Raw genomic sequence first — 21,257 nt, 5'->3', positions numbered from 1 at the left:
GTGCTGCTCTCCCCTGGCCTTAATGTTCCCATAGCTCCCTATGGAAACCTCCACACACAACACAGCGTTTGTGTTTTTATAGCCCCATGCAACTGCTTCCCAGTGGATTAACTCGTAATGGACCGAGCTTTCTGTTGCCCTGTAGCCCCTTCAAACTTTGCTTTAAAAGTTCGTGAAAGGACCCTGGGCCTTCCTGCCACATGGTGCCCTCACACAGGGCATTCCCAGGGCAAGGGCACATCTGGGGGATGGGGTGCAACGGGGGCACTGCTGTGCTGCTGCAACATCTATGCTGCTGCACTGTTTACTCCCAAGGTGCTATGACAGCTCATTATGTATTTTATCAGCTGTTCTTACTTTACATCACAGGCTGGATTTGAACAAAAGGTTGGTGATGGGGCTGGGTGAAGGTGGCCAAGAGCCCCAGTAGCAAAATCAACACCACCCCCTGATCCACCAAGCACACACATCTTTTGGAGCTTTTGCTGCAATAAGTTCACTCATGGAAAAAAATACACCTTAAAAATAAAGCTGGAAGGTATGGTGGTGACACAGCAAAGCCAGGGAAAAAAAAGAAAAAAAAAAAAAAAGGCAAAAACCCTACCACTGCAAAACCACACATTCTTCTTCCAGACCCTTTCATCAAGGCCCTAGGCATACTTACAAACTGAAACTAAAACCTCTAAACCTGTGTGAAAGGCCTCTGATTAAGTGAACCAAAACAGGACAGGAGAAGAAAGTGCCCTGTTGATAGAGAAACCTCCCTCTCTTGGACCACCTTTTTTCCCCCCAGTCCACTAGACAAAAAAATCTCATGCTGCAGCAGAGTCTGCAGCTTTTTACATGAAGATCAGATGGCAGGATGGTAGGGGCTGTCCCCAGCACTCCTGTAATGAGCAGCAACCTGAGTAAGTCAGACTTTTGACTAGATAGATGGTCTTGATGAGGTTCATTCTAAGCCACATAAAGAATGTCAAACCACCTGTCAGTGGTTTGCTGCGATAACACCTGAGGAGGTATGAGGCAGTAGGTCACAAGAAAAGGGCAAAATTATATTTAAGAATAAAGGGAACCTGAACACCCTCATCTTCTTAACTGCAATCCTTAGGGAGATACAGGGACAAAGTACTTACAAGCACCTAGAGGAACACAAACGAAAAAAAAGGTTTTGTTTGTCTGTCTTAAATAAAACCAGAGCACGTCAGACCTACCTATCTCCTCTGCAAGAAGACTGCAAGCCTTGTGGGAAGAGGTAAGCAGTAGGCATCATGTATTCTTGATTTTACCAAGGGTTGTGAAGCATGTTCATAAGCTGAGGAAACAACCCAAATGAAAACACGGAGAAACAGCACAAAATTGGCAGATAAACTATGTGCACAGATTTATTGATAATAATTGTTAGTAAAAGCTGGTTCCTTCTTTCCTTTCCTGTGTCCTAACACACCTACCTCTCCTTTCTGTATTCCCTAAACATGAGCCAGGCACCAGGCAGCCAACTCACACTGCTGCCCCTTGGTGGGACAACTTGCCTGCCTCCTCTCCTTCATCCACTTTTCACAAAACTTGCAGGAGTTTAATGTCCTGGGAGCATCTGTTTCTCTGTGAAAGAGACCAAAACTGGTCCATGAGTTAAAGCACTACCAAGACAGGGCTGAGACAAACAGACAGCAGGATCTTTCACAAACTGGTGCGGAAAACTGTTCAACATACCCATGCAAACAGTGTTTCAATTAGATAGGAAAAACCAACAGCCTGAGCATACAGTGAAGAAAAAACTTGCTAGACAGCAAATCTGCAGAAGAGGAGCCCGATGACTGCGAGCCAAGCACAGACAGTGCCGCGCTGTCACACACACACAGAAAATCAAGCACCCTACTGGGATGTGTAAATGGGACATAACCCTCAAGGCAGGGGGGAAACCTCTGTAGAGAGCCCCACGTGCAGCTCTGAGCACTCACACTGTGGGAGAGACAGCTGGGGGCAGGGCAGCAAAGGGAAAAGCTGCACCGGGTCCAGAAAACACATCCCACAGGGAAAGACTGAACAAACTGGAACCAGCCAGTACAGACAGAGGGGGCTGAACAGGGAAACAGGAGCTGTACTCTTCAAAAGTTTGCAAAACATGCATTTTTCAAGGGACTGAAGCACCTACCAGTTCTTCAGGATAAAGAACAGGCAGCTTTTCTATTTGTAAAGAAAGCAAAGGACAAGAACAGATCATCTAGAAGAGCTGTGGTGTCTCTAAACCTCCCTCTGGTCAAAGGAAGCAGGTTCATAAAGGTCTGCTATGATTTCTACACAGCTACTGTATAGAAAATTACAGCCACTGTCTGAGGACAGTGCTTTGAGCATTACCCTGACACCTGACCTTCCAACTCACTGAGACCACATCCCACTTTGCACAATTAGGGGTTGAATATCCCCTGGCTTATAGGGACTGGATAGAAACGTCCTTTCCTCTAATGCATTAGCCAGACAATCTTCAGGTAGCAGAGCTCCTCAGCCTTGAAAACGTGAGCCTGAGCTAGATTCCAGAGGACAGAGGAGCTGCCCCACAAACACACACATGGCTTTTTTATTACATGGGACATACTGGACATGTCCAGTACCAGGTCCCAGGTGCACAGCTTCCTGACCCACAGACAGCAAGACATGAGGGCCTGGATGCTGTCTTCTCCTACAGCAGTCCCAGCAAAGGAAGGAACTAGAAAATTTGTACACTTATCTCCAAGATGGCTTGGTGTCCCCTTCTTCCTCCTGGGATGCAAAACACCATGACGAGTCCTTCACTGGGTGAAGGGATTTTGGGTTTTTTGTGTATGGCTGTGGGGTCCCTGCTCTGGACTTTCTTCAGACCCAGCCAGACTTGCTCAGTCCTCATGTTCCAGTGACAGATTTTGTGTTGAAGACACATTTCCTTTTGGAGAAGATGCTCTTTGGGCATAGATGCTCTCAAGAACATGAAAAGAACTTGTCGTGGTCGAGGCGGGGGGCGACATGGGTTTCAGGATACCAGCAGCTTTCTTATTGCAACAGTGCAGCTACCTTTATACAGTTCTGGGGTGACACATGTACACACAGCATTGGTTTACCACTATCATAACAACTCATGATTGGACACACAGCCACATGTCCTAACACAATAGGCTGACATTCCTAACAGGAAACCCACTGTGTCACAGTCCCCACTGTCCGTGGTTAACCCTCTGCCAGGTGTAAGAAGTTCCATCTGCAGTATTTCAGCTTACTGAGAGCCCAGAACCAGCTGGGCTCCCCAACAAGAACTTCCCGAGCAAAGGGTGGCCAAAGGCCAAATGGGACACAATACTCCATTACCAGCTCTGCCACTGCTTTTTTTAGCCTGCATACCACATAGATTTTGTCAAGATGTCTAAAATGAGTAGCAATTTGATACTTTTGTCTCACTGTGCAAAAAGAACTGTTTTTTTCCCTTTTTCCTGCAGAGAAATAACACCACTTCCATCCACAGTGGGAGATGTGTACTGCAAGAACCTCAAATATGTCACAATGAACAGAGTGTGAAATGGGTGGGTATCTAACCTGAGAGATAGGAACACTTGTCATGAAAACCCTAAAACCCTTGCTCAGTAATTCAAAGCCACTTCATTCCACTGGAAGCAAACACACCATTTCAAGGATTCATTGCAAGAGCTGCTACAAAGCAGTAAAAAGCCCCTCTGCAAGTATTCAGTCCTCCTTAACTGTCCAGCTCCACTGCTTCAAGTTACATCTGCCTCTATAGACCAGCTGTCTTGACCTCTTTATTCCCTTCCAGTTCCATCAGCTGGCTTCCTATGATGTTTCCTTTCTTGCTTTTTTCATATTTGTAGTACCAGCAGAAGACAGCAAGGGCCAGGAGAAGGATCAGAACCAGTGGTAAGCATAGGATGAAGTTCAGCAGTGATGGGGATGAGCAGATCCTAGACATAACAGTTGACTCTGGGGGAAAAAAGAAGAGAAAAAGTAAGTGAGGCCCCAAGTTATCTTCTTAAACATCTTCCCTCAGTCTTTAACAGCCACCAATTTTTGTATGAATTCAGGCTACCTGAGGAGGTGGGGGAGAGAAACCAGGTAATTTGCGTCAGTTTTTCTGTCTAGAGAGGTCAGATAAGGCCCCATCTTGTTCATCTGAAACATCCCAACAGAAACAGCACAGCTCTTCAGCTAACCTGTTCCAGACTAGACTCAGTAAGGAAAAGCCACACACCCTTCACCTCACTGGGTCCCTGCCTGCCACCAGTGACAGTGGGGTGAAGTAGTGGTCTGTCAGAGGCTACACCACTAAACAAAAAGGGACAAGAGAAAAACAGAAGAAATCAGATCAAGAGGTCCCTGTCCCACCCAGAGACTTGCCCTTCCTTGCCTCTTTTGCATTTTCTGAAAACCATGAAAAACACTTGGCAAAAACACTCATGCAAAAATTGGATGAGAATTTACCAGCAGTTACTGAGTATTTTTAGTAATGGTTACTCCACCAGTAATGGGTAACAAGAGATAGAGGGAACTGATGAAGGAGAAATCTGAGAGCTAGAGGGAGCTGTGATGGACAAGAGCAGTAACTCAGCAGCAGGGGAATGAAGTGCTGTCAGTCCCTCTCCCTGCAATTAAATCTGGATTAGCTCTGCTGTAGGTGCAGTCATGAGAGTAGGCTCCGTGCCTGTGCCAGTAGCAGGCACAAGGGAGGTTTCTGTGGAAGCACCCTTTCCATGCTGGTTGGCACTGGGAATTGCTGCAGAAGCTATAACCCCATGAAGGCAGGTGGGCTGGCTTCAGGCATGGCAGATCCAGAGCTGAAGGCATGAGAAGAACTGCAGGATCCTCTCAGCTGGGTGCAGTATGATTGATTTCACAGTTTATATTTTTTTCCTCCACATGGGTCATCCTATTTCCCCAAAGCAGCAACATGAGTACTTTTTTCCTGTTACCTCCCTAAAAACTGTGTGCACTTTTGGACTGAAACCTTTGCTTTTATTTATTTAAACTTCTGCATGCAGATATCACCTCTATCTTTGCACCCAGCATGCACCCCAACTCACCCCAGAGAGAACGAGGCTGCTTTTAGAGACCTCACTGGAGACAGACTTGCCAGAAAACTCAAACTCAGGATTTTTTCCCCAGAACAGTTAGTGTTCCAGCCCCAGTGCCTCAGCTGAGAGCAGGGATTTGTGACCATGGTGCTGTAGACAGTACACAAGCCACAAAACACTGCAGGCACAAATGCACTCAAAGGGAACCTCTGGACCCACATGCTTCACAGTCAGAACTCTCTATATCTCACCTGATCACCACTTCCAATGTTTACAGTGCCAAACACCTGGGTTTCAGCCTGGCAAAAGAGCAGGATTGGGATGTCATTGCCTCCCCTACCAGGCCCACAGGACGTGCCACTCGAAGGGCTCCCAGCACCACTCGGGTGATCTCCCCAGCAGTGAGCCCCTCAGCAATCCCTTAGCAAGTCCCCTGGCTTTGCTGCACGTCTGCCATTGCAGCCAGCAGAGAAGCTGACATCATCCTGCCCGCACACCCCAGCATGGCTACGAGAACACGAACAGTGCAGGGTGAGCAGGCCCTGTCACCCAGCAGCCTCACCTGGCGGAATGGTGGTGAGCCGGGTGTACCCTGAGCGCGCCGAGGCTTGCAGAGCCCAGTCATTCCCCTCGCCCTGCTGCTGCCACTCCTGCACCTGGCAGTAATACAGCCCAGCATCACCGCTCTCCACGCGGCTCAGCGTCAGGCTGAAGTCACCGGCTGTGGGGCGGCGGAGGTGCAGCCTCGCCGCCAGGCCCTGCTGCGGGCTCAGGATGGTGCCGTCGTGGTGCAGGATGAGCAGGGGGCTGCTGAGGCCGCTCTCCTTCATCTGGAACCAGGTGGCTGAGAGGCGGGTGTCGGGCAGGTGGGCACCCTGCAGCAGGCAGGGCAGCGTCACCTCCTCGCCCTCCCTCGCCGAGAGGCTGTCGTTGGTTTTCTCCATCTGCAGCTCACGCTCTGCGGTAGGGTGCAAGCAGAAAGAGATGTTGTGGTGTTGCACACTGCCATAGAAATACTTCTGCTTGTGCCTACAGGCTAATGGAAACCTTCTGGAGTGAAGCATGGGGGACTGGGATGGCCTTTTGCAGGGGCCTCTGCAGGACACCTCCAGGCTCCTGTGACTCATCCTCCCCGAGGTGTCACCCTCCCTGTCATCTCTGCCCCCCATCCCCTTCACAACCCTCTGCTGTAATTCTTCCCACCCGCTCCAAATAAGTGATAAGGCATCCTTTGGCCCAAAAGCTCTTTAGGAAACTGGAATTCTCTGATCCACTTTATCTAGGGTTGTAACCCATAAACAAAGTGAGGCTGAGAGAAGGAAGAACTGAGCCAGGGAGACCCACGATGCACTCTAGCAGTGCAGTGATTATGGCGGGAGCAGCTAAACCCTCAGACTTGTTTCTCAGCAGCAATGTGCTGCAGGGTAAGTAAAATCCAGTGTCTTGCTTCAGGATGCTTCAACACCAAGAAAGGGCAGATTCTCTATTCACAGTGTTGTACAACCAATCAACTGCATCATATGTTGGAGGGAAAAGAAAATGCTACAATTCACTCTGTTATGAAGCATTTGACTTCATCTGCCAGTGGCAAAAATAGCAGCTGGGTTGGTTTGGGAGGACGTGGCAAATCTTCCTAATTCCCTATTTCCCTTTGAGAGGCACTGACAACACCTGCATCCCTATGTCTCAGACCCAACGCAGGAGCCGCTGCTTCTAAGCCCTGCCAGCTTAGAAGAATCCTGTCAGGGGGCCTGTCATAAGATGATCCAGCCTTCTCCAGCAGCACCTATACAAGAGACAACCACCTGCTCACCTGGGAGCTTGAGCTCCAGCGTGGTCCTTCCCGATGTTCCCTCTCCGAGTTTGTACCAGCCATCTACCAGCCAGAGCCACTCCTCTACCACACAGTAATACTCGCCCCGGTCCCCGAGGTTTGCAGACAGAATCTGCAGCCAGAATTCACTGTTGGACACCCTCTGGTTCAGGAACCGGGACTTTTGTGCAGGAGAGCTGAATTCAGGCCCGTATTCCAGTACGCTGCTGTAGTTGGCCCTGACAATTTGCACGGGAGTCCCATCTGCCAGAGGCGGCAGGAGGTACCAGGTAACAGCGAGCTGTGAATTATTCTGGGCAAACACAATCCTGCACTCGATGGCCGTGTCAGCACTGCTGGCAACCTCCACAGAACTGTTTTGTGTGGAAACTTGAAGCTTGCTTTCTAAAATGGAGAAACAAAATAATAGTAATGCTGGCTGCAGCTGCTAATACAGGGATGCTGTCAAGGAGAGGAATAGGATTGTCCTGAGAAAAACACACTGAAAGAGAAGGGAGGAAGAGGGTGTGTAGAGAAAAAAAGACTCATTAGGGAATGCTGGAGGAGAGGAGGGGGGAAGGAGGGAAAGAGTAAATCCACACATCCTTGACTGAACAATGGCAGGGAATTACAGCTGGGTGTTACTGGGCAGGAGAGTAGCAGATGAGGTGCCTTGGAAACCACGAGTGGGAATGGGGGATGGAGGCAACCACTGTGTTGGAGCTTGGAGTCAAAGCCTCTACCTGAAGCAAATGTGTCTGTCTACCACTGTTTCCATCAGCAGGTTCACATATACGTGACAAAACCAACCCACAGCTTTGGAGACTGTGAACAAGTGTCTTTCATCACAGAGAGACAACAAAGTCTGTATGGGTTTCACTAACAGTTGCCATCTCAGGTGTTTGCTGTGGTTATTAATCCAAACCCACATGACAGAGTCCTGCACATCCGCTGTGATTATACCCAGTTGAGCACTGCTCAGTTGAGGAGAGCAGAGCTGTGATGCTGCCTGCAGCTCTGCCCCCAGGCAGCCTACACTGTTGTTCCCTACGTGCCTGTACAACCCCTGGTCTGAGGGACCCTCTTCCCACAGCACATCACCTGTTGCTGGTACCTTTCCATCTCCTCCAGCAGTGGAAAGGCTGCAAACTGGTGTCTTTAAAGATCCTTCAGCCTCCTGCATTTCCCCTCAATCTTCCCCCAGCAGTCAGGGGAAGGATTACACACAGGTATCTGCCATGGGTAGGCAGAAATTACTCAGCATGAGACACCATCAGACTAAGGGACTGTAGGCTGAGTTTCCATTCTCAGGGCATTCCTGGCATTCAAGCTGAGCAGCGGGTCGTGGAGGCTGGGGATAACTGAGCTCCCTTAAGCTCAGCCCCTGGGTACTGCTTTGGGGACAGGCTGCAGAGGACACACTGAGATGCTCCCTCAGAGTGTCTCAGACCGCTGCCCTTGGCCACAGGCTCAGCAGGGTGCTCTCCTCCACAGCTCTTCCCAAGGATGCAACGGCAGCAGGTTATGGAGAGGACTTTGGACCAGGAGGGAACTGTGTCTTCTCCTACAGGGTCTGATAGAGAAAAGGGACACCACGGGAGAAAGCTTGAGCATTTCTCCTTCCTTCAAGCATTTCTTCTCAGAACTCAACCAATCCACTTCAGAGGCCTTCACTGCCTCTTGAGACGGGTCAATACAAGATATCCCAACTGATGGCTCTTGACACTCCTGTAAATTGCCTCTGCCTCTATATCAAATTTGCCAGCAAAATTTCCCTGCTCACATCCACTTATGCTGCTGTTTGGACCCTCTTGCTCTTCCTTCTCTCTACAGACAGACACATTGTCACCAAAAGGTTGACAGTTTCCTCCACAGAGGGACTTGCACAAGTCCCACTAACTGCTTACTGTCTCCACAGCAACACTCACAAGGAGGTAGGGGAGGTAGCTGCTCCCAAGGGATCAACAAAGTGCTGTCCTGTATTTCACAGTGTATATTTCCTCTGTAAAGAAACATGTATGGGCAAGAAGCAGAAGAGAGGGGAAAGCAATCACTGTAATTAGGAAGCTGTGCAAATTCCTCGGATCCACTGCACAGAGATCACACAGATTTGAGCACACTTAGAAACTATATTCAAGTTGATGTCTTCCAACTTCAGTACTTAAAAGCATACCCATCCCAGAGCCAGCTCTGTGGAAGCACAAATCTTCAGAGGGGAACACTGGACACACTCAAAAGCTGCTTGGGGACAGTCTCTGGCAGCCTGTTCTACGTGGCCCTGCTTGAGCAGGTGTTTGAACCAGGTGACCTCTAGAGGTCCCTGCCAAGCTCTGCCATCCTGTGTTTCTGTGACAGGTGAACTGATCACAATGGAAAAAATAAGATACTTAACTCTTAACTTCAGCTGCTCAATACCAAGGCATACCACTCAGCCAGTCAGTAAAGTGTCAGAGGAGGAGGGAGTAGGGGGCCTCTTGCTGGAGTATGGCCCAGCCTGACACCTGCTGGGGCAGAAAATGCTCCAGAAAAGGAAAAGCTGCTAGAGCTCAGAGAGGAGCCACGGGAACTGTTGCCTTGAGCACTTGATTTTGATGAGTAAAATTGCTTCTACGTTCTCAGAGATCACCTCAAGAGGAAGCAGAGCACTTGCTGCAAAGCCCCTTTGTTTCAGCTCCAGGTCTCCTCTCTCTGCTGCTAAAGATCAATTACCAAAAGAGCAGAGCAGCTGCCTGCCTCTTCCTTTCCCACACAAAGCCAGTGTGCTGTTTTCCCTTTCATTTTCAATTTAATTAACCAAGCTGAGCATCTCACTGCCTGTCTCCCTGTGAACCCTGACTGCTGACACCACGCTTCCTGCCCAGCCCAGGACCAGTGGAGTATGCAGATGGGCATGGACACTGCAGTGACCCATATGGGCAGCTGGCTGGATGGACAATAGGTCTCCCTCTCACTCCAGAGACAGGGGAAGCCACTGCAGGCGGCTGCACTGAGAGGCTGGTGAGAGCATCTGCCTGCCCAGGACACTAATTATGTGACCCACACAGAAAATCAGAAATGGAAAAGACCTGCTCTTCTTCCCTACCTGTTGCAATGTTTTATGCATGTCCCTCCTGTCTGAAACTGATTCACAGACCAGATCCACAAGGGAATGTAAAGTCCTAAAGCACTAAGTGACACCAAGAAGTAAATGAAGTGCGGAAGCAGAAGTCAAGACCTCCAGTATCTCTGCAGGCTCCAGCTATAAGATTTTGTATGTGAAGAAACGTGCTGGTGATTTTCAAGATTTGCAGCTTAATTTTCTGCAGCTTTGCCTCACCCTATTGCTGCTAGAGTCATCTTCCTTCCCAGTCTTCTCTCCCTTACCAAATATCCTTCGCTGGCTCATGCTACCTTTCTGAGAGAGACAGTACTAGACCCGGCAGCCACCTCCCACTGTGCATCACCCTCTCCCAGTTCCCACCATCTTCACAGCATTGCAGTATCCAGCAACAGCTGCAATACATCTGGAGCCAAATGTAGTATCTTCACAGTGTCCCTGCTGCCATTCCTCTGCCTAGATGATCTACAATTACACCTGCTCACCTTAATGCCATTTACACTAGAGATGTATGCTCATAGATTCTCTTTATTCTCATCCTTAGCCTGCAGCCCCCCTGCCCCAGCTGGCTGGGGCTCAGCCAGCTGAGCACCCCAGCACCCAGCTCCACAGGGACAAGGAAAGAGTAGCAGTGGAGCAGGAGGGAGAACACCACAGAAATGAGTCTGAAGAGGGAAGGAAATGTATTAGCTCACGCTACAGCAAACCCATCAGTTAAAAAACACGGAAAGCACATAATTTCAGTTCACTGGGTTGTGATTCCAAAAATTTGAGGATTTAGAGGAAGGAGCACTTGATGCGTGAAAAAAAGAGCAAGAACCCCCCCCTTTGCTGGCAGAACAGAAATGAGTGCAAAAAAATAAACCAAGCTGTATTCTTACACCTGCCTCCTCATGCTCAGAGCTTTTGCCCAGGACAAACCCTTCAGCTCCTCCAGCAGCCCCATCCACGAGCAGGGCAAGCTGACACCATGGTGCTGCCAGGGTGGCAGGGAGCAGGCACACGACGGGCTGACGTCTGTCTGCAACATCTCTTTTCCACATGAGGATGAGGCTCCCAGAGTGATGCTGGCAGGCACAGTGGCCGCACAGGCCCTGCCTGCAGTGGTGGCCTAAAAGGGAACCCTGGACAGGGTCCCTCTGCTGCGCATCCCACACGTGCTCAGCAGGAGATACCTCCCCACAGAGCCTGTGGCTCAGTGCTGGCTCCCAGCCTGTCAGAGAGCCCTGGTGCTTTCTCAGCACACATTGAATACACTGGAGGAAGCTTGGGGAACACAGACATCCCAGCAGCTTTGGGCTCCAGTCTCTCTCCACTGTCCTCCAGAAGCCCACACCATGGGGGGGATACCTCATATCCACCCCACCATTCAACTGGGCTTCTCTGGGGGCACTACTTCTTTCCAGAAACAAGGCTTAAAATCCTAGTGGCAGGGCTGATCCCTAGATGCTTAACCTAATCTGCAAATAAATAGATATTGCCATTTGCCAAAGCCAAATTTACCTCCAGTGTTGCTGTCAGGTGCTGAGGAAGCAAGAGAGCAGGCAGCACCACCTCCTCAGCCCTGGGAGGTGACCCTGCTGGGGACACCCCAGACATCAGTGGTCCTGATTGCCCTGGCCACCTTTGATTCATTCAAAGTTGCAGAAGGAGAGACCTCTGATGAAGGCACTGCTTACCTGGCATCACCACCTTTATCCCCACAGCATTGGACCTGGTGGTGGCCGCTGGCTGCCCCAGGGGCAGGACATTCCTCCTCCAGACCTCCACCTCACACTGGTAAGTCCCCTCGTCGGCAGCCACAGCACTGTGGATGTGCAGCCTGAAGGAGGTGTCAGCCTTCATGAGCTGGGCTTTCTCCTTGAAGTGTGACTGTGCTGCCACCCAGGCCATAGTGCCACTGGGAAAGACCTGGACCAGCTCATGGTAGGGGCTGGTGGGTGGGTTGGGCTGGAAGAGCCACCGCACGGACGTCGGCACCTCCTCAAGGCTGTAGTTGGCGCTCACTTGGCAGACGAGTTCAAAACTTTGCCCATACCTGACGGTGGCAATTCGGCTTCTCAGCATGGCATGAAGACTGAGACCTGCTCGGGAGGAGAGAGCCCTTGGCACCAGGACAGAAATCCTGCCCCGTGCCATTTCCTCATCACCCTTCCCACACTGCCCCAGCCATCAAAACCCCATGGAGGCCAGCAGTCCTGCTGCTCCTCTCCCAGTGCCACACTCACTTAGTTGCACTGTGCTCTTCCAGCCCCGTGTGGCCCACTCCTATCCCACCCTCACTCTCCCAGTCCCTTGGACAACCCTGAGTACCCTCTCTTCCAGGGTGCTCAGTCCCACACCATGGCAAGGAGCCAGGGATCCTCCACTGATGCTGCTGTCCTGTTTGCCGCTTCCTTACACACGCCACAAAACCTGAACAACTCCCGTGGCCAGACCTATCCTCCCAGGCACACAAGCCAGCAACAAAAAAGGAAAACCAGCCTAAACCACAGCCAAAATCTGTCTCTCCACACAGGCACCCATTCCAGCAATTAAAAGAGGAAACATGGGCATTGCACACCAGGGAGGTTAGCAGCTCTGCACTCAGACGAGTGGGCACGAGAAACAATCAGATGCCAGCACCAGGGGTGTATCTCTGACAAAGACCACCAGACAACTCAGCATGTGCCTTTGCTGAGCTTAATTACTCTAAGTAATTATGCTGTTAGAACAGATATTTTTTATTTCAAGGTAAGGAGACGGTCAGAAAGACCTGTTGAACAAGCCACTGCTGTTCAGGTCTACGGGCATTTTAGCTCTTGTGTCCCACTTGTCTCCTCCAATCCAGCATCCTGGTAGAAAGGTAATCTAAAGGACACCAGGGCCAAGTGATCAGCCTTGCAGCAGCAGCCCTCAGGGCACAGCAGGCCTATGTCCTACTGACGTGTCCACCTCCTTCTCCAGCTTTGCCTCCAATCCAGAAACAGGGATGACCCAACTTACCCATGGAACTGACTGTCACTGTTGTCTCCCCTTGCTCTGTCCAGCTTTGGCCTCGGGACCACTCTGTTACTTCACATCTGTACTTCCCACCATCATCCTCATCCAGTGTGCTGGGGATTACCAGGGTGAAAGTGCCAGAGCTCGCTTTCTCCAGTCGGAGGCTCCCCCGAGTCCTGCCATCCTGGTAGGTGCTCCCCAGCCTTAGGCTGCCATCCTGCTCCATGGTGGCCACCAGCACCCCGGGACCCGGGCGCTGTGGGGGCAGGTGCCACCACTGCACAGACATGGCGCTGGTGGCTCCTTGCACCTCACAGTGGAGGATCAGGGAGTCTCCTGCTGTGACCTGCGGCGTGCTGGTGGACACGGACAGGCATACGCGGCTCTCTGCAAACAACAGCCAGCAAGTTGGAGAGGAAGTTGTTGTGCTCCTCAGAGAAAGCCAGAGGTACTGTGGCATTAGATTGAAAGACTAGCAAACTCTTGACATTGGAAAGGAAAGGAACTGAGGGATTGTCTGAAATTTTCAACCAGCCTTTTCTTACGAATTTGGAGAAATCCTTGTGGGGTTTGGGTTTGTTTGTTTGTTTGTTTCCCAGTTTAACATCTTTCTTGGGACATGAATGCATAAAGAAATGCTTAAAAAATGGGCAGCTGTTGCTACATGACAATAGTCATCTAGCTATGACAAGAAAACTAGGAGTCTCCTACACACCTTTCTTCGAGTAGTCTCTCATAAGCCATCCTTCCACAACAGGGACAGCACCCTGATGGAAGTGGCAGTGAACCCCCTCTCCAGAAGTACCTGTTCTGCTGGGTCATCCTCTGATACTCAGGAGCAGCAACAGGCATCGATCACAATTTTATGTAGCAAAGACATAGGAGGACCCAGACTGCCCAGAATTCTACCTATTTGCCCCAAAACTTACTGCAGAGAAACTGAGCTAAAGGTTTACACTTTGTTGACAGCTGCTGCATCTGTCATGCTAATGTTTGCCAGAGCAAATGCTTTTCCCATTATCTACCAAAAACTATTGCATATTTGCACTCTTGTTGCCCCTGTCAAGGTGAGCCCAGACTTAGAGCATTCCCCAGCCAAGGATCCCACAGACTTTACCCAGAAGAGCAGCCATTAGGATTTACTGACCTATCGGCTTCACGATGACTTGGATGCCTGATGACAGATTGGTTTGGATGCCGTGCAGTTCTCCAGGAGTCTCCATTTCTGACACAGAGCAGTGATATGTACCGTTGTCCCTCAGCCCCACCTCAGAGATGGTGAGAGCATAAATCGTGTTGCTTGGCTTGAGTGCTCGGAGCTGCCCCAGCTTGGCTCTCTCCTCATATTCTTCCTTCCAAGTCCATACCCCATGGGGGTCAACCCTGGCCACTTCCATGCCGTTGAGGAGCCAAATCACTTGGAAGTGCCTACTGCTGCTCTTCTGAGCTTCCACCATGCAATTCAGCTGCAAGGTGTCCCCTTCAGAAAGGGAGCTTTCAGCAGCAGCAATGTCCACAGAGAGGTCTCTGCCTGTTGACAGTCAAAAACAAAGAGGGTGATGAGTGGCTCTTCCCATGCTTCCCTCCTACAGGGCAGCACCAATGATGGCCTTGCAGAGAGCAACAGGAGGGAATTCTCCATTGAAACATTTTCTTTCATTGGAAAAGTGATCAGGATAGCAAACATTGTCCATGGGGACATAACAAACCCTGGAGATGGTTGCCATTTCCAGGCACTAAGCAGCAGTTGCAGGTGGAAGAAGTGCCAGAGCCCTGAGGAGCTGAGCTCCCCACTTCAGAGTGTCACTATGGTGCCCTGCAAGTCTAAAAACAAGGGCAAGGCTGTAGTTTGGAAGTAGAACAGAGCACCTCCCAGATCACAGTTGGAAGGTCTCAAATAACTTATTGAAAGCAGAGCACCCAGAGTGAATTTAAACACTGGTTCATAGACAGTTTGCAAACAGGAATCCCAGCTGCTGTAGATATGTCTGGCATTCCTAAATATTTGCTGGAGAGTTTATGGAAACCAGTGAAACTGTTAACTGCGGTCAGAGTGGTTCCTGGCTCCCAGTTTGATGGGGTGCTCAGTTCTGCAGCCTGGGCTCCCACACTGGGTGCTAGAGGTTTGGTGGAAGGTTTGAACACCTGCCACCATAATGCCCTCTTACCACTGTCACCTCCCTTCTACCCTGAACAGACACCACATGATAAATACCAAGCTCTGACAAGGTTTCTCTAAATGACCCCATGACACTGGTACCTGAAGCCACACCCTACCAGTGTGCCTCTTCACCAAGCAGATGCAGGGAAGCACACTGGCTGCCATTTCTTCCCAGGCAGCAGCAGACCTGGAAAGCCTTTGCTGCAAACAGTGTGCAATAAGAGGAATAAAACTTTGCTAGTCAGCCAGGTTTCAGGACAAAGACTGTGATAAGGGGAGACCACACTTCCCTCCCCCAATACCTTGCTCCCCTGAGCCCCATACAGGGTGCTTGGTTCTTACCCAGCCATTTCTTTGGTTTCCTGCTCTGACTCACCACCCTCCCATGAGACACAGGTTCCCCTCACCACCCCAGCTCTGTAGCCTTCTCCATCTGCCCTGAGCCACAGGGACAGGATACAACACCTCTCCAGGCACCTTTTCAGTTGAAGACTTTCTCCTGTTTTACTGCCTACTCTTGCATATGTTGATGGACATCAACTAGACACAGTCCTGTCTTGGCTGCTTTGAAGTAAAACTTACTGTTGGGAAAGAGATTTTCCCTTTCTCTGGGTGCAGCTACTCACACACTCCTGGGGGAAGAGCAGGGTGAGGGACGGCAGCCAACAAAGGGCTTGTGGCAGGAGGGATGTCAGGCAGGGTGCTCAGAGGAATAGCCTAATAAACAGCAGAACCAGCTGCTCTGGAAACTGTCAAACTGCTGACTGCATGGACAGACAAGTCACCCCCAACAGGCATCGGAGCTGTGCAGCACATGCAGTACATCCCCATGTCCCTCCATGCCTGTGGCTGACAAGCAGCTCCCTGTGGTGTACTTTAAGGCCACAAGACCCTGGAGGCAGTCTAACAACACAGTTTTCTGCACCCTGGAGCTTAACGCTGCCAAGGGGCCAGGCTGCTGCAGGCACACTCTACTCTCTCTGCTAACACCTCACATGGCTCTGCGAGACTGCGTGATTTGTTTGAGATTTGGCTGCATGAACATCCAAAGTGTGAAGCACCAACAGCTCCTGAAACAGGGGCTGCCACAGCCCTGAGCCAAGCCCAGCCCACCCCCTCAGAGCCCAGCAAAGGCTGCCAGACCCACCAGCATGTCCCTAGGCTGTGACAGAGGCAGCAAGTGAAGGGCACTGAAGCTGCTGCAGTAGAGCCTTGAATGCACAAGAGAGTTGGAGCCAACATGTGAGTTTGCAAGGGACTTACCCTGGCTCAGGACTGTCAGTGATGTCCTCTCTGTCTGCTTGAGGGAGATATCCTTCCAAGTCTTGTCAGGATCCTCAATCCACTCGGCTGCCTCACAGTACAGCTGCCCATGGTCTGATGGCTTCACTCCCCCGAGGAAGAGCTTGTATGTGGTGTTCCCAACCTTGTTCAGCCGCACATCCCCCTCAAGAAACCTCTGCACGTAAGAGGGCCCTGGTTTCAGGATGAAGTCCTTGGAGAGGATGAGGACCTCCTCAGCATTGTGCTCTCCTGCTCCCTGAAGATGGTACCAGCCAACTGAGAGATGCGTGTGCTGGATGGTGGACTTGGACACCTCACAGGTGAGCTCCACTGCATTCCCTTCAGTACAGGTGAGGACCTGGGGTGCCATGGAAGCTGAGAGGGTGTCTGCAATCACTGAGCATGGGGGAGAAATACACAATCATAGAATATCCTGAGTTGAGAGTGACCTGTGAGAATTGCTGAGTCCAGCTCCTGGCCCTGCATAGGACAACCCCCAAAAAATCACAGCCAGGCCCTAAGGGATCTGACAGTATATGAGAGATATCTTTTGTAGCTATATGACAAGGCTTCCATCAGCTTATGTTGAGGTGTGACACGGCTAAAATCTCAGCAGGGAAGAAAGAAAAGTGAATCTTTTGCAGTACACTCTACAGTCAAACTACAGTCAGCATTAATTAGGCAACCCCAAGGAGAGTAAAGTCTATGCCCTCACTACCCCAAATGCAAACTGGTACAACACCAAGATAAAGGAGAAAACAGGGCTGAACACCAAGTAGAAGTATCATACCACCATATAGGCTTGGTGGGCTCACAGTAGGGTCTTTTATTTTGCCTCTCCAACCCATTGCCTCCCCTCACCCAATGCTCTGCAAGAGCTGCTTGCTACCTTCCTCTGTCTATGGGTATCTCACTTGGGTCAATTCCCACAATCTGACCTGGGAACACCAACAACTAATGCACAGAACCTGAAAACTCCTGCCCTCCTAAATGCTTAGCTGTGACATGCTGAGTCTGCATCAGGAGCTGAAGTTAAAGTCAGGCCATGGGAGAGCAGAGGTTTCCTCTCCCTTCCCTTGCCCTGGCTGGGAGGCAATAGCCAGAGAACCTGCAAGGGGATATTTGGACATCCCTACCTCAGCAATCCCACAGTGGAGAGAGAAGGAAAATTTGTGTCCACCAGCCCCACTAATCACCCCTTTCCCCAGAGCTCCAGAGGTGAGCACTTCTCCCCAGTGCAAACGTGGGGACACAGCAGAAACCTGCCACCACCTCTGTCCAGCAGGGCACGGGGCTCTCCTCCAGCACCCACCTGAGAGGTTCGTCTTGGCGCTGTAGCTCCCGAAGTACCTCTCGTCGGTGTTGGGCGTGTGGCACTCGTACTCCCCGGCGTCCCGGTCCTGCAGCTCCGTGATGTGCAGCAGGACGGCGTCCCCCTGCACCCGCTCCACGTAGATCCCGCGGCCGTGCACGCGCTGGGTGTAGATGGCGTAGGGGAACGAGGGGTCGATGGTGCTGACGATCTGCACCTCCCGCTCCGGGGCTGAGGGCAGGTAGATGGACCACTGGAAGTTCTGCTCCGCCGGGCCCTGGTAGCCGCTCACCTTGCACCACAGCGTGACGTGGGACCCCCTCACGCGGTAGAGGGGCCCCTGCTGAACGGTGACCAGCCGCTGGCCAGAGGTCAGACCTGCAGTCAGCAAGCAGGTAGCACAGGTGTTTGCAGGGGCATGTGCCACCCGAGGGGGCTGCACACCCAAAATGACAGTGGGTCTGGGCACGCATGGGACCGCAGCACAGCACTGAAAAGAATTGCTGTGCAGCCTCATTCTTTGAAGCACCAAGTCCGAGGGACTTCACACCTCTCTCAGCTTCAAGAACAAGTCATATAATGACAGACCCCTGAACTTCTTCTCTCCTAGCACGCTGGGGGTCACACAACAGAGAGCACAGGATCATGGCGAGAGGGCTGCCAGGCCCATTCATGCCTGAAGAGCATCTCTCAGTCAGCATTGTAGAGGGAGCAGCAACCAGGCCGAGATCAGTGGAGGAAGCTTGTGGCGTGTTAAAATTAAGAAGACCAGGCACTCAGGTCCTGCACAAACCATGGAGGAAAGCAAGCAAGTGCCAAAGCTAACCACTGCCTCAGAAGGAGTTGCAATGCAGAAGCCAAGGGACATGGAACAGTGGAGGTAAGCAGCAGGCTGGATACTGCCGAGGCACTCCACAGGCAGAAACTGGGGAGAGCACAGGAGAGGGGGGCCAGCAAGAGCTCCACTGAAGGCAGGGGACATGAGGGGACATCAAGAGCTCCCTTCATTTCTGCTTGCAGAGGGTTTGGGGAGCTGATGGCCACCCATGAACCTTCCCCTTATGCATAGTTCCCAGAGGTGACACTCATTCTATTCTGATTCTTGGCATGCACACTAAACAAAATGCCCATTGGACGTGGATACTGAGTCAAAAAACAACCATGGTGGCCTGAGAAGAGAGCTGGTGATGGCACAGCCTAAGGAACCTTCAGAAATTCTTTCCCAAGGGAAGGGAGGATGAGATAACCCCCCCACACCTCCAGCAGCCACTCAAGAGGGATGTGTATGTCCATTACTGAAACCCTGTTAGGGTTTGGGCTGTTATTTTGGAGTGAAATTGCAGTGCAAAAGGGAGCACAGGCTGGTGCACCTCTTCCCACAGCCACCAAGCCAGAGCAGTGCTGGCTGAGCCACCTACCTGCACCAAAGGGGTGCTCTGCTTTCCCCACAAGTGCCCCAAGAAAGCCCCTACCACCGGGCAGGGCACTCACCCAGGAGGAGGAGGAAGAGGAAGGTAGCCTCCAGGCACTGTGCCAGTCCCACTGGAATCATCTCTGCTTGGATCCCCTGCCAGAGGGGCGGTGGTAGGTTCTCATGGGCGATGGCGACAGCCACCCTGCTATTCCGAAAGTGACTGGGAGGAAATTGCCTGTCAGTGGTGGTTTCCCCTACTTAGAGAGAGCTTAGGGCGTGGAGTGCAACAGCAAAGTGACACCCTCTGGAGGTGACAGCCAGCACCCCATCCCCAAGACGCCTGGGCAAGCATGATGCCCAAAGCCCCTTCTGCCACCGTGTCTGTGCCAGGTGCCCACTGTGGGTTTGCTGTCTGACAGCAGCCCCTCTGATAGCAGCGGGGGCAAGGGGCTGGATTCCAGGGAGGCGTGGAGGGAGGCAGATTTCTGGGGCTGAAGCTTCTTGCAGCTATTTATTTCCCGTAACTGCAGACAGCAGCATGATGCCTTATGTACAGGTTGGGGTGCTCCTTGAAGATGGCTGATCCAGCTCTGCCTCAGGGTGCAGTAGGGCACCCCAAGTGGGCTGTCTCTCTCACAGCACCCCCACCAGCCCATCAGTTGCACGATCAGGAGATTCTCCATCATAACAGCCAGTCCAGTCAACTTATCTGTTCCTGAAGGGTCGCCACAGAGCCAGAAATCACCCAGGAATGTTATCCTATATGCATATTCCATGGGCAGGCACCTGGATTTGGGGGATCCCGGCCCAGCAATGCTCACAAGGATGATGAGACCACGAGGAGCTGCTCTGGAAGGGTAAGACCAGGAGGCTCCGGCACAATCCCAGAGACAAGTGCTGTGGCATCGTGTCATCAGAACCACATGGCCTGGGACATGCTGCTCCTCCTATTGGCAGGTGCCAGGGACATTGGTGGGAGGCTGAGAGGGACACATCCTGGGCAGGAAAAACCCAGTCTCTTAGGCACGCAGTCAAACGTTGGAGATGAGTTCAACCCAGAGATATTCTCTGAAGTTATTTGTGGGGGGAGATCGGGTTTAGTTTTTTTGGCGGGGAGGAGGTTGTTTTGTTTGTTTTGGGGTTGCTGGGGTTTTTTTCCCCAGAAAGGTTGGTAGCACAAAGCATTTACCCTTGAGCCATGCTGCTCCCACCGTGATGCCGAAGGAATTGACTGAGTGACTAAATTAGCTCAGGGATTCACAAGCAAAAACCAACTGTAAAACAACTCCTCTTGCTTGATCCCAGGAGGCTCCTAGACGGAATGAGATTCGTGTAACGAACCAAAACAAACACAAGGTCCCTCTTTTCCCCATTAAAAAAAAAAAAAATCAACTCGTATGACTGCCTGAAGGGCCAGGAGATGGAGGTAGAGACCCCTCCCTTGCTGCAAGGCTCAACCCTCCATTAGCCAGCTCCTCATCAGCCTGGGCACACAGCTCCCATAGCACCACACAGCTCTCCAGAAAGCCAAATCCAGATCAGGGGATGGCCTTTTGCAGCAGGCAGAGAGGTCTCTGCAGGATCCCACCTGCCCCCTGACACTCACCCTTATTGCCATGAAATGGAGCAGAGAAGCACCTGTTTTGGGGGAAGAAGGTGCAATGCAGGGCTGAAATCCATGCATTGACTCCTCAGAGAAGGTGAGCAGGTACAGCAGAGGCTGGCAATAGTGGAGTGCCCCAGCACACCTGCTGGTGAGAAGGGCCCATGCCCTAAGGTAGCAGGACACAGCCAGGCACACAACTGTCATGGTAGGCTTCCATTCCCTGCTGCAGGATGGAACCTTCCCACCTCATAAGGAAAAGGATAAAGAGCTTTGCTTTCCAAGAGCAACCCGCTGCCAGCAGTGCCCTGGGGGATGATCCTGTTGACAGTATGCCAACCCACTCACCATTTTGGAGAAGGGAAAGTATCAGAAGCATCTCTGCTGCAGTGACAGAGTAAATGGAAAGGAAACTTGGAGTTCAACCTCAGTGAGCTCCCTGCGCACTGACAGTCAGTGTGCAGATAAATACACACTCGGGGACTGTTTAAGTCCAAGCTTGCAACTCTAATGATGCATGAGTCACTGTTTACATTTGCAGTA

The 21,257-nt window shown here is 51.3% G+C and overlaps 1 protein-coding gene across 1 annotated transcript; it reads right to left on the bottom strand.

Annotated features, from left to right (window-relative positions):
- Positions 1–3,339: 3,339 nt before the first annotated feature.
- On the bottom strand, positions 3,340–19,249 carry CD101 (CD101 molecule). The gene is made up of 9 exons (XM_050334156.1): positions 19,189–19,249; positions 17,698–18,075; positions 16,361–16,781; positions 14,088–14,467; positions 12,944–13,327; positions 11,638–12,042; positions 6,862–7,266; positions 5,611–6,006; positions 3,340–3,960 (listed from the first exon to the last, which is right to left on the bottom strand). The coding sequence occupies exons 1-9, from the start codon at positions 19,247–19,249 to the stop codon at positions 3,758–3,760; spliced, it is 3,033 nt and encodes a 1,010-aa protein (XP_050190113.1). The 3' UTR covers positions 3,340–3,757.
- Between the last annotated feature and the right edge of the window lie 2,008 nt (positions 19,250–21,257).

This window comes from Myiozetetes cayanensis, unplaced genomic scaffold (assembly GCF_022539395.1).
Source record: "Myiozetetes cayanensis isolate MyiCay16 unplaced genomic scaffold, myiCay2020 scf5-8, whole genome shotgun sequence".
In the NCBI taxonomy this organism is placed as follows: Eukaryota; Metazoa; Chordata; class Aves; order Passeriformes; family Tyrannidae; genus Myiozetetes; species Myiozetetes cayanensis.
This window is presented reverse-complemented; position numbering and strand designations above follow the sequence as displayed.

Coding starts and splice junctions, on each gene's coding strand:
- CD101 (XM_050334156.1), bottom strand. CDS start 19,249: ATGATTCCAGTGGGACTGGCACAGTGCCTGGAGGCTACCTTCCTCTTC. Junction 14,468..16,360: donor ACAGTCCTGAGCCAGGGTAA/GTCCCTTGCAAA, acceptor GTCAACAGGCAG/AGACCTCTCTGTGGACATTG. Junction 13,328..14,087: donor AGTCATCGTGAAGCCGATAG/GTCAGTAAATCC, acceptor TGTTGTTTGCAG/AGAGCCGCGTATGCCTGTCC.